The 15716-nt window shown below is 33.9% G+C and overlaps 1 protein-coding gene and 2 pseudogenes across 2 annotated transcripts; all 3 read right to left on the bottom strand.

Moving 5' to 3' along the window:
• Window positions 1-376: 376 nt before the first annotated feature.
• LOC145576202 (uncharacterized) lies at window positions 377-5767 on the bottom strand. 2 transcript variants are annotated; one of them, XM_081633982.1, is made up of 11 exons: window positions 5494-5767; window positions 5070-5192; window positions 4853-4961; window positions 4509-4760; window positions 4307-4419; window positions 4116-4180; window positions 3505-3758; window positions 3250-3406; window positions 2458-2498; window positions 2215-2380; window positions 377-631 (listed from the first exon to the last, which is right to left on the bottom strand). In XM_081633982.1, exons 1-10 carry the CDS (start codon window positions 5596-5598, stop codon window positions 2250-2252), a joined length of 1350 nt encoding a protein of 449 aa, XP_081490108.1. In that variant the 5' UTR covers window positions 5599-5767; the 3' UTR covers window positions 377-631; window positions 2215-2249. The 2 variants fall into 2 exon arrangements, with proteins under 2 accessions (XP_081490108.1, XP_081490107.1); XM_081633981.1 differs by having other exon boundaries at window positions 377-628.
• A 676-nt stretch (window positions 5768-6443) lies between these two features.
• On the bottom strand, window positions 6444-8298 carry LOC145576201 (pentatricopeptide repeat-containing protein At4g18840 pseudogene; annotated as a pseudogene).
• Window positions 8299-10796: 2498 nt separating this feature from the next.
• On the bottom strand, window positions 10797-12967 carry LOC145575150 (ferritin-like catalase Nec2 pseudogene; annotated as a pseudogene).
• Between the last annotated feature and the right edge of the window lie 2749 nt (window positions 12968-15716).

The raw sequence follows: 15716 nt of genomic DNA, 5'->3' as shown, positions 1-15716 counted from the left end.
GAATATAAATAATTAAAAAACTATTACAACTTTACAACAGTTAAGTGAAATTGCGTTGTACGATTCAATTATAAATGATTGAGAAAAAAGGACTTATTAGAAAATGGATATCATAAAAATATTTTTCCCAAAATTAATTATATTTACATTGGAATTTCCATAAGGACAAAAAATAAAAACTTCTAGGAATAATTAGAATACTACTCATGTTAGAGGGGAAGTTCCAAAAGTCAAACAATAAAACCCTTAAAAAGCTTATTCAATGATTGAGTCGCATATGATTGAGTCGCATATGATTTGACAAAATTTCAGCCGTAAAGTTCATTGGACATAGTGCTGAAACAATGAGTAAATACAAGTAATACAACACCCACTTCTACAAAATTTGTTTCATAAAAAGGTTACAATACAAATTCATGTCGACATTTCCAGGATAATCATATATATTCACAATAACTAGATGAGCTCAGTGTATCATATCATTCACACGGCATCATTAAAAAACTATTTACTTCTAATAACAAAATTAATTAAATCAAAGGTTTCATCATATATTTATATGATCATGAATCATACAATCATGCCTACACCGGAGTCGAATGATATGTAGCCATTCGCCTCTTGATATCTGCTGTCACAAGAATATTTCCATTAGAAAACTGCAAAAACGCTTAATTAAGGCATTCTTCAGTTCAGACAAGTAAATCAATATCTTTAGCATGTTAAATACGAAGTACTATTCTAGATGCATAATTCAAATTTTCAATGACCCAAAAATAATAAAACAGAGCTTTCAAAGGCCAGCACCTAAACAAAACAAAATCTCTTTTTCCTCGGATGTCATCAGTTCAGAATATTGGATTATAGCGAAGTTTCAGAAGGGATATATCATCAAAGTTCATAAGATAAGGCCAACAGAAGGAGAACCACTACTTTGATTGTAGATTATCTGAAATGATGACATAAAAGAGAATTAAAAAGATGTTAGGATTGGTAATACAGTGACAAGGACAGTTTGACAAAGTATTGTTCTTCCTAGAAACTTCATTATCGATTTTGAAAGTGTGTGTAATCTGTCTTCATCATGCATCACTCAAAAACCCCCCCACTTGATGCTGCCCACCAATTTAAATTCATTACCTCCATGATCTGGCAAACATCAACACGAATAAAAGTTGCTATTGTAAGAGACTAAGAGACCTATATAATTTTGGACTTGACAAAGATACCAATGCTTAGAGAAGTGCTTAATCACTATATACTGAGAATATAATAATCATGAAGTTTGGAATTAATGATTTTGTACTCCGTAATTCTTAATCAGAAGATGGAGCCATGGAGGGTCCTTTTGCCATCATTCTGTTGAACAAGAAAAGGCCATCTTTGTGCAGAAACAGATATAGCAAAATAGAAAGATACATGAATGAATCAATCAATGTATTGTATTGCTTAAGTTATCTTAATACAAATAAGAGCAGATAGCTGCATTCTGTCAGTATGACTTTTTGCCTCCGATCTTGACTTAACTTGTATAACAATACAGAAGCCAAAATTCTATTCCCTCATATGGTAACAGGTCAGACAAAATTCATTTTTTGTACTTCATATTGGTTCACATCCAAATAAAAAGCTTTTCAATTCTATGTAAGAAAATTAACTGTTCAGGGCTACTGGTCTGGGAGTATGACAGATAGAAGTGGTAAGCATGTCACAATAGATTGTTTCATGAGAACGGAACAAAGAGCTAGGAGCTGCCTAATTAATGCCAAAAGGTAGCATCATAGATGCCCAAACAAACATACGGATTGTATTGAAAGCATTTTTAGATCTTAACCAGCACTCAGAAATTTAAACCTAGTAAGCAAATAAACTTGAGGACACAAGGGCATGGGAAAAAAATTCTGGGGTCAGACCGAAATTATCTGGCCTCAGAATTTCTTTGGACTTGATTGGAAAAAGTTCTTTGATGAGGCACATGCTCGAACCTTTAGTCATATGTATTAACCAGTTACAAAATTGTGATGGATAGCTTAATTCATTTTATGTAAAATCATGAATTATATTGCATCACAAAGTTGAAGTATGGACTGCATATGGTCATGTATATGTGTACTTTCACATTCAACAATACATAACTATTAATAATTAACATTATTTAATTAAGGATGATTAAAGATCAATCAATCCACTCGAAGGAAGAGACAATTGGCTTACAAAAGTTACAATTGAAGAGCGGTCACCCATTACTCTCACTGTTCTTCATAGTATGGCGGTGTAGACTGTACACACATTTCATTGTCTTCTTCATCATCATCCTCATCTGCATCTACCCAATTCCTAGGATGGCGCTGAGAAAAGCCTTCCCCTTTTTCTTGCAACCCTGCAAGAATGATTATATTCAAACATTTTTATACATGAATTTAGTTTCGAATTGCAACATTTAAAGCATTTATATACCTTGATGTGTCACCCGTTGAACAGTTTCCATATGATGAGAGCTTAAAGGCTTAATTAAGAAAACCCAATCAAGATCTTTGGAACAAATTAGATAATTTCAACCTTTTTAAACATCATAATATACTCCCATGAGGGGTTTTTAAAGAGCTAATAGCTAGATTAACAGTAATGCACTCAACAAAATTTTCTACCCATTGTTGGGCTCTGTTAGGCTAAAATAGCTGAAGGTAGTTGAAAGCAAAATAGCAGCTTGTTGAGAAACGAAAGTTCCCCAGCTAGTTAAACAAATTAGATGTTCTTGGGAAAGCTCAATGTTGAATCAGCTTGAAAGTTTGTTATAACACAAAAGAAAAAATTCTAAAAAATTTCAAACACAGTGTTATATACAATTGTAGGTTATTTTAAACAAGTCAAACAGCTAGCTCATATATTTTGAAGCTGTTTGCTGAGCATAATCAACATACACACTAGTCCGTAAGTTAGTTACCTGATTCAACAGATGCAGTATTACATACCATATCAATAAGCTGTTGTATCAGGCTTGCTGAATAGACCTAACTGACTCTAATAAATTAGTGATGAAAATTGGAGCAACATGCCAGTTAATTAACTAATTCTTTAAAAAATGATATCACACGTTGTTTATAGTCATGCATACACACAATCAGCTCAAGTGACTCATTTCCCAGCAATTAGTGGTGAAAATTAAACATAAAGCAAATGGAAAATCAAAGAAACCAGAAGGTATTAATATTCAAAGGTATGGGAGTAGACGAGTAGTGCAAAGGATACGAATTTGGACCACCAGCGGCATTTTCTCCTCCAGGGGGATGCTCTGAAATTTGCATTTCATCAAACTTTTGAAGTTCCCTCTGCTCATTGGAAGTGGTGTGTCCTTCACCTTGAACCGGTCTACTTCCACTGCCACCGACAAATTTGGGACCACTTGCTGTTTTGTTTAACAACCAAGTTACTGTCACTGGTTTTTTTTTTCTTTATAATTTTAATTTTGAACTATTTAGGTTCCAAGGGTGAATCAACATATACCTGAAAGGTCAGACCATATTTTAGTATGTTCAGATGCATGAGCAGAGGCCTGTACCCTTGATCTTTCTTGCTGAGCTTCTGGTCCTGTCTCATTATTAGCCCTTCCGTTCAAGGCTCCATTTGATGGAACAGGGCCAGTTGGATTTCCTTCACGCAGCTGTGATGTAAGCATTGTTGCGAGAACAAGCTTGGCATCAAAGTTTGAAGTAGATCCATCATCATCCAAACCAAATTTGGGTGTCATGAGAATAGGCCTGTTTCACCAGCAGTTTCACCAATCATTTCAGATTCATCTTTACAGACTACAAAAGCCAATGCAATTTTCAAAGAGACTAATAAATGACATATTAATAGTGTAATAAAATATTAATCTTTGCACATCATATGCTAAGAAGTCTTCAGCCCGTCAGTTGATAAATCAAAACCATATAAGATCATAAAGTATTTTATTAACCATAGCATCTTAAAGACTAGAAATATCATATCAAATTGAGCAAATATGATCTTTGAGTACAAAAGTGTATACTTTAAAATTATGAAGTAATATATACTGTTTGAATTCTCCTGTATCATCTAGAGCAGTGATAAATTTAATAGATAGGAAAGCTTACTCGCCAGCCTTGTCAAAAAACAAATGGATATCAACTTCGCAGGCCTCACAAAAGGAAAGAAATGCCTGAAATTGGATGTTGAGAGAAATTCTCAGTCACTGATAGAATGATATACAAGAGTCGAATGTAACAATATAAATCACTATTATATAGGTCAGTACTGATTGCACATGTATGAATGTACGATGTACCTTTAACTCCTTAACACCAAATGTAACATCTACCGGATTTCCAGTGTGAGCATATTGCAGGAATTCTTCCACTGGATCTATCCAAAGCTGAGTATGTAAGGACGAACCACTATCTGCATTTTAGCAGATTAACAGTAAAAACACGCAGAATTTCAGATAATAATAAGATCAGCTTTGAAAACTCGAATGTTTGAAGAAATACCATTTGTAGGGTCAATGTAGCTCCGAAGTTCTACAGCCTTCCCACCAATCTCGCTTTCAGCTTCTGAAGGAAAAGAGGATGGTTCTGTAGCAATAATGGTGATCTCATGAAGAGAAGACTGAAAATTAGAGAGCAATCTGTTGAGATCACGGGGCCTAACGACAAAGCTACTAGTGAATCTTCCCCTGTTGAGAGACAAATGCTGAATATCGGGTTCCACATTACAGTTAATCCAGTAGGTTTTTTTCATGCCTACCCAATTCCACAGAAGAAAAAAGGAGTAAGAATAATATCCCACATTATCTACAGCATAATCATCATCAATGTTACATAAAATCGATTACCATTGACACAATCTAATGTCCACTTGACTTTAGCTGCATCAGCATCCAATAAATGCACCCTCAAATGATCAATGTTTGAAAGAGGAGTCCTTAAGACAGCACACACAGCCTAACAATATCGAAATGAAAAACATCATTCGCGTAAATTAAAAAGTAATTTTATGTTTTTATAATGACTTTTCCTCATTGTCCATAATTAAATCATTCAAGGTACTACCTTCAAGAGAATGCTAAACTGAACTTGCTGATTACCAGGAACCGAGCAAACATCAAAGAAATCGGGTTTAAACGATATCGATTGATAGGCAGAACGGGATGCATTAAGGGTGTAGAAAGCAAGCTGCATTCAGATAAATTAAATCAACAAAACATACACATAGAAATCAATCCTCAATCAATACTGATCAAAAATTCCAACAGACAGCACAATAAGCAGCAAATGAACAAACTCTTAATTAGAAAGGGGTTAATTTCTAAAAACTGATCAAATATACAGATAATTCGATGCTAATTGAGATAAATTCCAACAAAAAAGCTTAACTAATTAAAGTTACAGGAATTTTTTTTGAGCAAAACCCTAGAAACATATATTTTAAAAAATTGATTATAAAATAGGAATTTAGAGATGAAAGTGAAGGAACCTGAGTAGAAGAAGCTTGAATGGCGAGTTCGTTGCCGATTTTAGCAAGGCAGTTGATGGAGCGAGCAAAGGTTTTGAGTGCGTTCCCGCTAACACTCACCTCCATTTTCTCTCTCCTCCAGTTTCTCTGAGTTCTTCTTGGCGGGAAAAGCTACGTATACCTTTTTATTTCCCTATTAAACATGTCTTTTATTGAGGAAGTTTGAATTTGATGATTAATTTTTTTGAATTAGAAAGACTTGTCCACTTAAGAATTAAGATCAATCGACCACGAAATATACTACTATACTAGCGATGTGTTAACTATTGGAAGTTACATGTCAAGAATCGAGATCAATGGAGCACGTTTAAAAGGAAATCTCTCAAGTGATTGCATAAGATTTGACCCCTATTACCTTAAGGATACAAGGTAAAAGCAATTTCACTATTTTTTTTTTTTTTTTCGGAAATCATGTCACTATTTCATCACCTCAACCTCAAATATAATTCATCCATATCATATATGAATTATAACTTTGAACTAATGTTACATGTATCCATACAATACGATATAGCATTGAATTTATTTGTAACGAAAAAAGTATCATTCGACCATAGTACCGTACCAAAGGTGAATTTAATTTTGGACTAATGTTACATGCACACATCAATACAATATGGATTGAAAATTTATTTCAAGTGTTCAATGTAAAATACAAAGTTGCAATGTCAAAACTTATACTTATTAAAAATAATTATAGGTTATAGTCATATAGTAGTATCATTCAATACAAAAAATAAAATACAAAGTTGCAATGTCAAAACTTATACTGGTATTGAATGTCAATTTACAAAACAATTATACAAATGCAATTCTAGTATTCTACCAAAATTTTACCCTTTCAACGACTTAAAATAAAATGACATACAAGTAGTAGTTAAATCTGTATTTTAATTCATGGATCAGAAGAAGTGTTAAGATTTTCTACAAAAAATGCAGTATCTCTTCAATGTTGCCTCTTTACAAGCATGATCAGTTGATCACTGGAATTTCTGTGCCTTCCCATATCTGTTGTCATACTGTGCGAGTAAGCAAAAACGATTCTCAAGTATGATCCTCAGTTTGTGAATGATGTTTTAATCCCATGATAACATCATTTATCTCAACCCACTTAGGATGTAATCTGTCTTCTACGAAGAACTCATGAACCACGTTGTTCACTTCAATTGAGCTACAACCTGGAGTTTTCTTCTCAGATATACTTTCACGAATCTTCTTCCTTAAACCCTCCACTGAATTCCAGTCACTGTTAGCTGCAAAAATGTTGGATAATAGCACATAAGCTCCCCCATCTTCTGCTGCCAATTGACAGAGAACGCTTACAATATCATCATCAATATCCATATAACCATGAATCCTGCAAGCATTCAGGAAAGCTCCCCATATGATTATATTCGGTTTCATAGGCATGCTTTTGATAAGCTCCTTAGCTTCTTTCACTAGCCCCCCTCTGCCAAGGATGTCCACCATACACCCATAATGCTCAATCTTCGGGGTAATATTAAACTCTCTCTGCATCCAGTTAAATTGCTCCCTCCCCTCATCAATCTCGCCAACATGACTACAAGCTGATAACACAGCAACAAAAGTGGCATCATTCGGTGCCACACCATAAGACTTCATTTCCCTGAAAAGCTCCAATGCTGACAAACCATAGCCATGGTCTGAGAACCCTGATAACAACGCATTCCAAGTGCATACATTCCTATAAGTCATATCGCGAAATAGCTGCATAGCTACATCAATACTACCACACTTTGCATACATGTCAACAAGTGCGGTACCCAAATGTACATCAGTTGTAAGTTTATGCCGAATAATGTAAGAATGAATCCATTTACCCATATCCAATGCTCCCATTTGAGCACAAGCCGATAGAGCACTAGTAATTGTCACGCTATCCGGTTTGATGCCTACAAACAGCATTTCCTTATAAAGTTCCAAAGCTTTTGCTGCAAATCCACACTGTATATAACCAGAAATCATCGACGCCCACGAAACCAAATCCTTCTCTTCCATCTCATCAAACAAAGTTCTAGCAACATCAGCTTGACCCAACTTACAATACCCAGCAATCACAGCATTCCACGACTCGACATTCCGTTCAGGCATTTCATCAAACAGCTTACGGGCATTCTCCAAATCCCCACAACTAAAACACGCCGTAATCAATGTATTCCAATTAACAACATTATTCACAGGCATTTCATCAAACAGCTTACGTGCACTACTAAAATCTTCACATTTCGAGTACAAATTAATCAATGCATTATTAATAAACGCATCACAATCAAAACCCAGTTTCAAAACCATCCCATGAATCATTTTTCCTTCAATTTGACACAATTTCATAGCATAAGCTTTAAGCACAAAAACAAACGTAAATCTGTTCTCTTCAATCCCATTAGACCTCATTAATCGATAATTTTGAATAGCTTTTTCTGGGTTTTTCGCCTCGCAATAACCCCTGATTATAGTTGTCCATGAATATGAATTCGGAGAATTGATTTGATTGAAGATTTGATGAGCATAAACGACGTTTCGAGCCGAAACAGCGAAAGTTTCGACCAATTTTGTTGCTAGGAAAGTATCTTTGATTTGGGCAGTAATTATAAAATGAGCGTGGATTTGCTTCAATTTTTGTGTAGAATTGCATGATTGAAGAATTGAGAGAAGTGTAGAATTTGGATACTTGGAAAGCATGGAAATGAAGCCACCATTAAACGAGCAGCCACTAAAATCAATTCCTGGTCTTTCCGCTTTTATTTTTAATTTTTCCTTTTATGTAACACTTTTTTTGGTGTGTGCTTCGTCGATTTCAAAAGAAAAGGTGAGAGACAAACACACCGTGTGACAAACTAACACACATTAAATTAGATAAACAGCTTATCTTGTATATTGTTAGCCGTATCGTGTGACCACTTATAAAACAATAAAGTAATCTATATAATACTGACCATGTAACCCCTAAAATACTGACTGAGTAACCCCTAAAATACTAATTGAGTAACCCTTATATCACTAATCGAGTAACCTTATAAAACTGACAAAGTAACTCTTTTAATACTGATCAAATAACCCCTATTACACTAATGAAATAATCCTTATCACACGGTGTGGCCAATCACATATAACACTTTTTGTTAGATAAATGGGTAGTCCCTGACCAATCGAGTTTCTTCTACTACAATGTATGACCAGCTATTTTTTATTATAAAAATTAGTGAAAAACTACCTCCGTTTTTTATTAGTTGACACGTTTGACTTTAGCACTATTCACACACTTTTCTTTGACTGAATTTTTTTGATTTATATATAATGAAAAATATAATAATGTGGGATCTTGTTAGAATCGTCACGATATATATTTTCTAAAGGAAAAATTGAAATGAAATCCCACCTTTGCTCGATCTGCTCAAAACGAGCCCACCTTTGCGTATTCTGGGAACAAGCGCACCTTTGCCCTCTATTTTCTCAAAACAAGCCCTTAACCTATTTTTTAAGTTAGTGACCGGTTTTAGAAGGTGACTGCCACATGTCACCTTCTAATTGGTCCAAAAAAATAAATGAAAATATTTTTTTTTTTAAAAAAAACTTTTCCCTCTCCTCTTCCTATCCCAACCACTGACACTACTGGCCATCCCCCCTCCGGCTGCCGCCACTGCCACTACCTCCTCTCCCCGCTCCGCCTGCTGCCCCTGCCCTCCCCCCGCTCCGCCTGCTGCCCCTGCCCTCCCCCCCAACGACAACCACCTTCATTCACCCTGAAACCCACCCGTCATTCACCCTGAAACCCACCCGTAAAAACCTTTACCCCACCCCTCACACAGCCTCGTCTCCTAAACTCACCCAAAAAACCCACCAACACTCCCCCTTAACTTTACCTTCACCACTCAAAAGCCCCACCCAAAGAACCCATGCAATTCGAGTATTAATTGCTAATTGTCGCTGCTTGTGCGCCAAATTGGTGATTCGGGGGTTCGTAAATTGCTTGCAAGTGACTTGCGGCGTTGTTGGTGTTATTAGGTGCGATTATTATTACGGCTGGCTTGCGGTGTTAACAGAGGTGGTGTGTGCGGTTCGGTGGTGGTGTTGGGAGAGTGCAGCAGGTGGGGTGTGGTTGTGAAGGTGCTGTGATTAATTGAGGTTGATGGTGTATAGTTGCTGCGAAGGTGGCCTGGTGTGGTGGCTTTGGTTGCGGTAAGGAGTGGTGTGAGGAGTGGGGGATGGTAGTGTTGGTGGTGACAGGAAATGCAGTGGGAAGAGGGTGGTGAGGTGGAGGAGAAAGATTTGTAAAAAAAAAAAATATAAAAAATTAACCTGCTAAATAAGTCATAGGTAAAAAGACTTGTTTTGAGAAAATAGAGGGCAAAGGTGGGCTTGTTCCCAGAATATGCAAAGGTGGGCTCGTTTTGAGTATATCGAGCAAATGTGGGATTATTTATTTCTATTTTTCCTTTTTTAAATATCAACTTTTTATAATTTTTGCTTATCGAAAGTTAAAGATATTAATAGTTGAATTTGTGCATTGGCAAACGTGACTAAAGAAACGTGTCAACTAAAAAGAAACAGAGGAAGTAGTATTTAACCTGTGGGATGCATGGGTTAAATTATTTTGCTACTTTGTATTAGTAATTTTTATTTTAAAGACGGTTCATTTGCATATTAGGATTGCTTTTGGATTGAATTTAAGCCAAAATATATGTGTTCATAAAAATAGTATTTAGAAGTCAAATGGGCTTGTTCTCTTCAGATTATTTTCAGTTAGTTCAGTTCTAATAAGTTCAGTTCAGTTCTTAATTTCCTTCTCTCATAAAATATTCAGTTCAGTTCAGCTCCAATAAGTTCAGTTCAGTTCTGTCAATCAGAACATGCCCTAAGTGTAATGGGAGGACAATAAGCCAAAAAATGGAAAGATCAAGAATAAATAAATATTAAGTACATTGATTTACGCATGATTTTATAATAAATTTTCACTTTATTCCATTTTAGGAATAAATGTTTATATGTAGTTTAAAAATCACTGTTAGGATTGCTTGATCAAGGGTTTCATAGTGAATGTGACCAGGCACATAGAAAACACATTTTTTTTTTTTTTTTCTGTTGTTACATGTCACAAATGTAATAAATCAAAAGAATTCTTCCATTGTAATTTTATTTATAAACATGATTACAATTCAGAGTACCTTATATAGGTACATTGTATTTTTAAACCATATCACACGAGTCTAAAAGATAATTAATTAATTAATATATGCTAGAGGTTATATTTTAAGAAACGACTTAGCAATCTGACCATTACCCCCCTTAGGGTAAAACCCACCAGGAACATGCTCATCCCCGGTTACATACAAAGCCCTAAGTATTTCAGCAGGCGTTCGAGCATAAGAAATCGAGTCGGCATTAGCCGATAAGATGTTTGCGGTAGACTTGCCCTCAGCCCCAAGCTTCTCTGGGACTACGACGCCTTCGTCTTTAAAGCCTTCCTTGCCTAAATTGTTCCTTAGAGTTGAAATGTGATTTGTGAATTCTGCCACGGTAAAATTATATGGTTGTACTATGTCACCTTGTCTCTCGTATAGGTATGTCCTAATCACCGCGTCTTGTCCACTTTCAACCCCCAATAGTCCTGCTAGAAGCTGCATAACAACAATTAAGGAATACTTTGAATCAAAGAAAACATTAAGGTTTTAATTCAAAGATATATTGTTTTTACATGTGTAAGAAGTTCATACAAATATAAGTTCCAATATTTATTCACTTATTATTAGAATAGTAACATTTAGAATTTCTTAAACTACATCTCAAATAATATAAATGTCAATGTGATGTGCTAAATGTGTAATAACATTAACCGAGTAATTTGGCAACAAATGAAATCGACAATTGTGGTAATTCGATGTAATTTAGGAAAAAAAACATAATAATCATACGTAATTAATCAAGCAAATTAAGGCAATTATCTTACCCTTCGAGTAACATAACCTTTGATTTGTGCATTAGCACCAACATAACCATTAAGTCCCAAGTAAGGAATAATGTATGAAGCCAATACGTAGCTGACACTATCTCTGTATGGATCAAATGGAGGCTCGAGATCTCTTTCAAATGCTTTATTTACAATTTTTGCAAAGTTTTCCGGACTTAAATCTATCAATGGTCTTGGGAGTCCTCCAACTGTCTTTTTTATGATCCTAACAATAATACCAAAAAAATAATGTTAAAATAAACATTTAGCATATTATAATTTAGGTTATTATGTACTCGTGCAATGCACGAATGATAATTAATTAATATGTTGAATAATTTAGAGAATTGTAGATTATATTCATGTTGTTTAATTAATTACTTAGGTTATGGTGTTGTATATTAATTAAACAAGAGATTTGAAGCTAATAAGCTCGGTTTAGAGGAAGCAATATAAAACAACCCGGTAAAGGCATGCATGCTCCTTGGTGACGGTTGTGATAGTACAGTTTCTTTGTGATGTTTGGCTTGAATTTGCTTCATATTGCTAAGTGACGTTTGGATTATTAAATAGAAAAACAAAACTAAAGTGACGGTTGGGTCAGTGAGTTTCATTGTATTGTTTGGCTTTTGTATTATGCTTCATATATACATGTTTGATAACATATGATGGATAAATTCAAGAGAGAAGTCAGTTTATTATTTTCTTCTTGAATGCTATTGCAAGTCATAATGATCATCATCATAAAATATTAAAGTTTGCTGACATTAGATCACAAATATACTACACATTGTTGTGATTGTCTTCGTTGTATCTCCTAATAATTTCTAATACCCGATGTGTATATAAGGGTCGAAATATTACTTTGGGAAACTGATTTTGTTTAGGCCTCGAAGTGTTAATTTGTCCAATTTCGTGTCATTTTTGTGACCTGGTAAACCAATTTCCCCAACATAATATAACATGTTGATTGGTTAGTTGGAATAATCTTTACGTTATACTTGTAATGACACTTTTGTGAGAGAATACGTGAATTTAAATATTAAAATAAAACTTGTTATTATACACCATCAAAAATGACTTGTGAGTACATATGAATTGAGGGGTACAATTTACGTACCTTAAGTGTCCAACTTCTTCGTAAGCAAATTCTTTGATAAAATTTTGAGTGAAGTTGTCAAGGTCAGCCTTTCGAGCCCCAATCGGAGGTGGACCACCAAGGGTTAGCTCTGGGGCAACCTTGTCAAGGCCAAACCCTAACGCACCCCACAAGAAGAAATCGGCTTCCAAATGCTCTATATTTTGAGCAAATTGCAACACCTTAATATCAATATCGTAAACAGGTTTACCAGTATTTGAATTGTAGTGATCCAAATCAATACTCGGGTATACCGGCCTAATAGACCCTAGGAAAATAAGAATCACAAAAATTGATAATGAAGAAGATTTGGATACAAGAATGCTCATTTTAGCAAGATGATAAAACTTTATGCCTTTTAATTAGAAGGGGTTTTGAGATGTTTTTGTTTATGTGAAATATGATTTGTGAAGTTCAATTGACTTGTATATATACTAGTCTAAGCTAGCTACCATATCGATGAATCCTATTAGGGGCTTTTACTAACCTTTATTAGTGCGTTCTTTTTGTAGGAGATAATATCATGATTATATCTTGATATGGTCGATTTATCAAATAATGTGCATGTAATATCTTTGACTCTAGCTGCATCTTTTACAATTTAGGTTTATATATTCTCCCCTATTATGTACATAATGTCTCTATATAAAAGATGTGATCTCCTTTACTAACGTAGTTTAGCTTATTTGTGCACATATTTAGACTGATCTTTGTACTATATTATACTATGTAATGAAACTATCGTAAAAAAATGACCCTATTCATTCTCCCTCACATATGGTATCAGAGTAGTGGCCTGGAATCCCATAACTTTTTATTTTATTTTGTATTTTCAATCTACCAACAAAATCTCCATGCATACAACAACAAAATCTAGCTCCAGGCATCACTTCGAATAACAACGCCATACCTATTCATAACAACAATTTCAGGGTGGGGTATAAGAATCAATCCTAAGATTCTGTGAAACTGGAAGGAAAGCTTTAACCAATCACTAAGCTATCCCTCACTCTTTGTACCTATTCATAATCCCCTCATTGTAACCTTCAAATACAAACTAGGAACAATATTACGTCTACTATGGCTCATACCATCCACTCTACTTCCATTTTTTTTGCCACTCACTTTCCTTACGGACATTAACCCATGCCTCTATTACAACAACTAGCAACGCCCATAACTTGCATTGGCTCCTTGATACTGACGCCACTCACCATGTCAACCATGATGTGTCAAACTTATCTTTTTGTCATTTTCAATCACACCGATGTTCCTATTAGTCATATTGGATTGGTTTGCTTATTACTCTCCTTACTTCTTCCTCCACATCAATTCATTTTAAGAATAATGTGTCATGTGCACCAACTATGACTACTTGTTTACTCTTCACATTTTCTCTATTATTTCCCATTATTTATGCTATGATATAAATTATCTAACTTGTTATTGAGTTTTCATCTAACTCTTTTCTAATTAAGGTTGTTTCACAAGGCACATATTAACAAAGGTCCATAGCATCTAAGCAAGGGCTATATAAATTGCTAGCTATATATCTCCGATACTTCACATCTTACTTAGCCTTTTCTACTTTAATTTCAAAACTCATAAAGTCATGAGTAATAAATTGGCATCATCGTCTTGGTCATTCTTTTGTAACTACCTTATAAATTACGGAGTATTATTTTGAAAAACAATGCAAGCTTGATGTCACTAGCTAGCTTAGGTTTTTATCTTTTAATTGTAATGCTTGTTAATGTAATAAAAGTTATAAACTCTCATACTACTCTTGATTTAGTTTACATTTATTAATACATACAAATCTCCAATTCATAATTCAATTCTGTTGATTTATTTAAATACTATGTCATATTTGTTTATTTACCAAATACATTTGGTTCTATCCACTACGAATACTAAATTTGGTTCTATCCTCTCATCACATGCAAATCGATCAGATTTTTATATTCTGATAATGGGGAAGAATTATGAAGCTTTAGAATCATTTTTCACCATTGATGGAGTGTCCTTTATCAATCAAATCATATGCATATACTAATATCTTTGAGACTTTGACTAATATCTTTTGTAAATATAATATAATATCCTCCCTTTTATTTAGTAACTAGGTTAGTTCCCGTGCCATGCACGATAATTTTCAAATTATTATTGGTGTAACACTATAATTATATTTATCGTTAGTGCTTGTAACATAATAATTCGTATTTAATAACAAAAATAAAATTGTCAAAAAGTAATATAAATCACATGAAAAATTTAACTACGATATATTTATTTTCTTATTATTTCTAATATTTAATAAAATAAAACACGAAAAATCAAACGAAGTATAAAGAGCTTATTAACAAAATGAGTTTTGTAAAAATACTCCTTTGACTATGAGTGTTTTAAAATTCACAATAAAGTGATGCTCCGTACTATTTTTCTTTTTGACAAAAAAATAATAATTTTATAAATATGTATATAGCTAGCCTTTCATCTACATTATCTTTATATACAGTTTTTTTTTTTTCTCTCTCCATATAAAATTGACCACTTTTAAAATTTGAAAATATAATTTAAAAAAGGTCATATTATCGCATAGATAATATCACAATAGGATTTACAGTAGTAATAATTTGGGCATGTGGTGTAACATAAAACCCGTGGTGAATTGATACAAAAATATTATATAAAAAATATAACTTTTAACCCATATAATTCCTATTTTAAATATTTAAAAAGTTATGATAATATGTTTAAAATAGGATTTACAGTAGTAATAATTTGGGCATGTTCACTTTAGCTTAATTTTAGTTCAGTTCAGCTCCTAATTTCCTTCTCTCATAAAATATTCATTTCAGTTCTATTCAGTTCAGATCCAATCAGTTCAGTTCAACTCTAATTAGTTCAGCTCAGTTCAGTAAATGTGAACAGGCCCTTAATCTATGTAGTATGTAATTATTAGATAAAGATAGGAAACCAAAATTATAAATATATAAAATAATTAAAGATACTTAACATATCAAATAATGAAATAATTAATATTTGAGTATAATATATAAGGAAGAAACATAATGA

Source organism: Chenopodium album, chromosome 13 (genome assembly GCF_948465745.1).
Source record: "Chenopodium album chromosome 13, dcCheAlbu1.1, whole genome shotgun sequence".
NCBI lineage: Eukaryota > Viridiplantae > Streptophyta > Magnoliopsida > Caryophyllales > Amaranthaceae > Chenopodium > Chenopodium album.
The sequence above is the reverse complement of the archived record's forward strand: the minus strand, read 5'-3'. Positions and strand labels throughout refer to the sequence as shown.

Excerpts from the sequence above, each read along its gene's own strand:
- LOC145576202 (XM_081633982.1), bottom strand. The coding sequence starts at position 5,598 with ATGGAGGTGAGTGTTAGCGGGAACGCACTCAAAACCTTTGCTCGCTCC. Across the intron at positions 4,420-4,508 it reads CTACATTGACCCTACAAATG|ATAGTGGTTCGTCCTTACAT; the intron begins GTATTTCTTCAA and ends GCTAAAATGCAG. Across the intron at positions 2,381-2,457 it reads TCAACGGGTGACACATCAAG|GGTTGCAAGAAAAAGGGGAA; the intron begins GTATATAAATGC and ends TCATTCTTGCAG.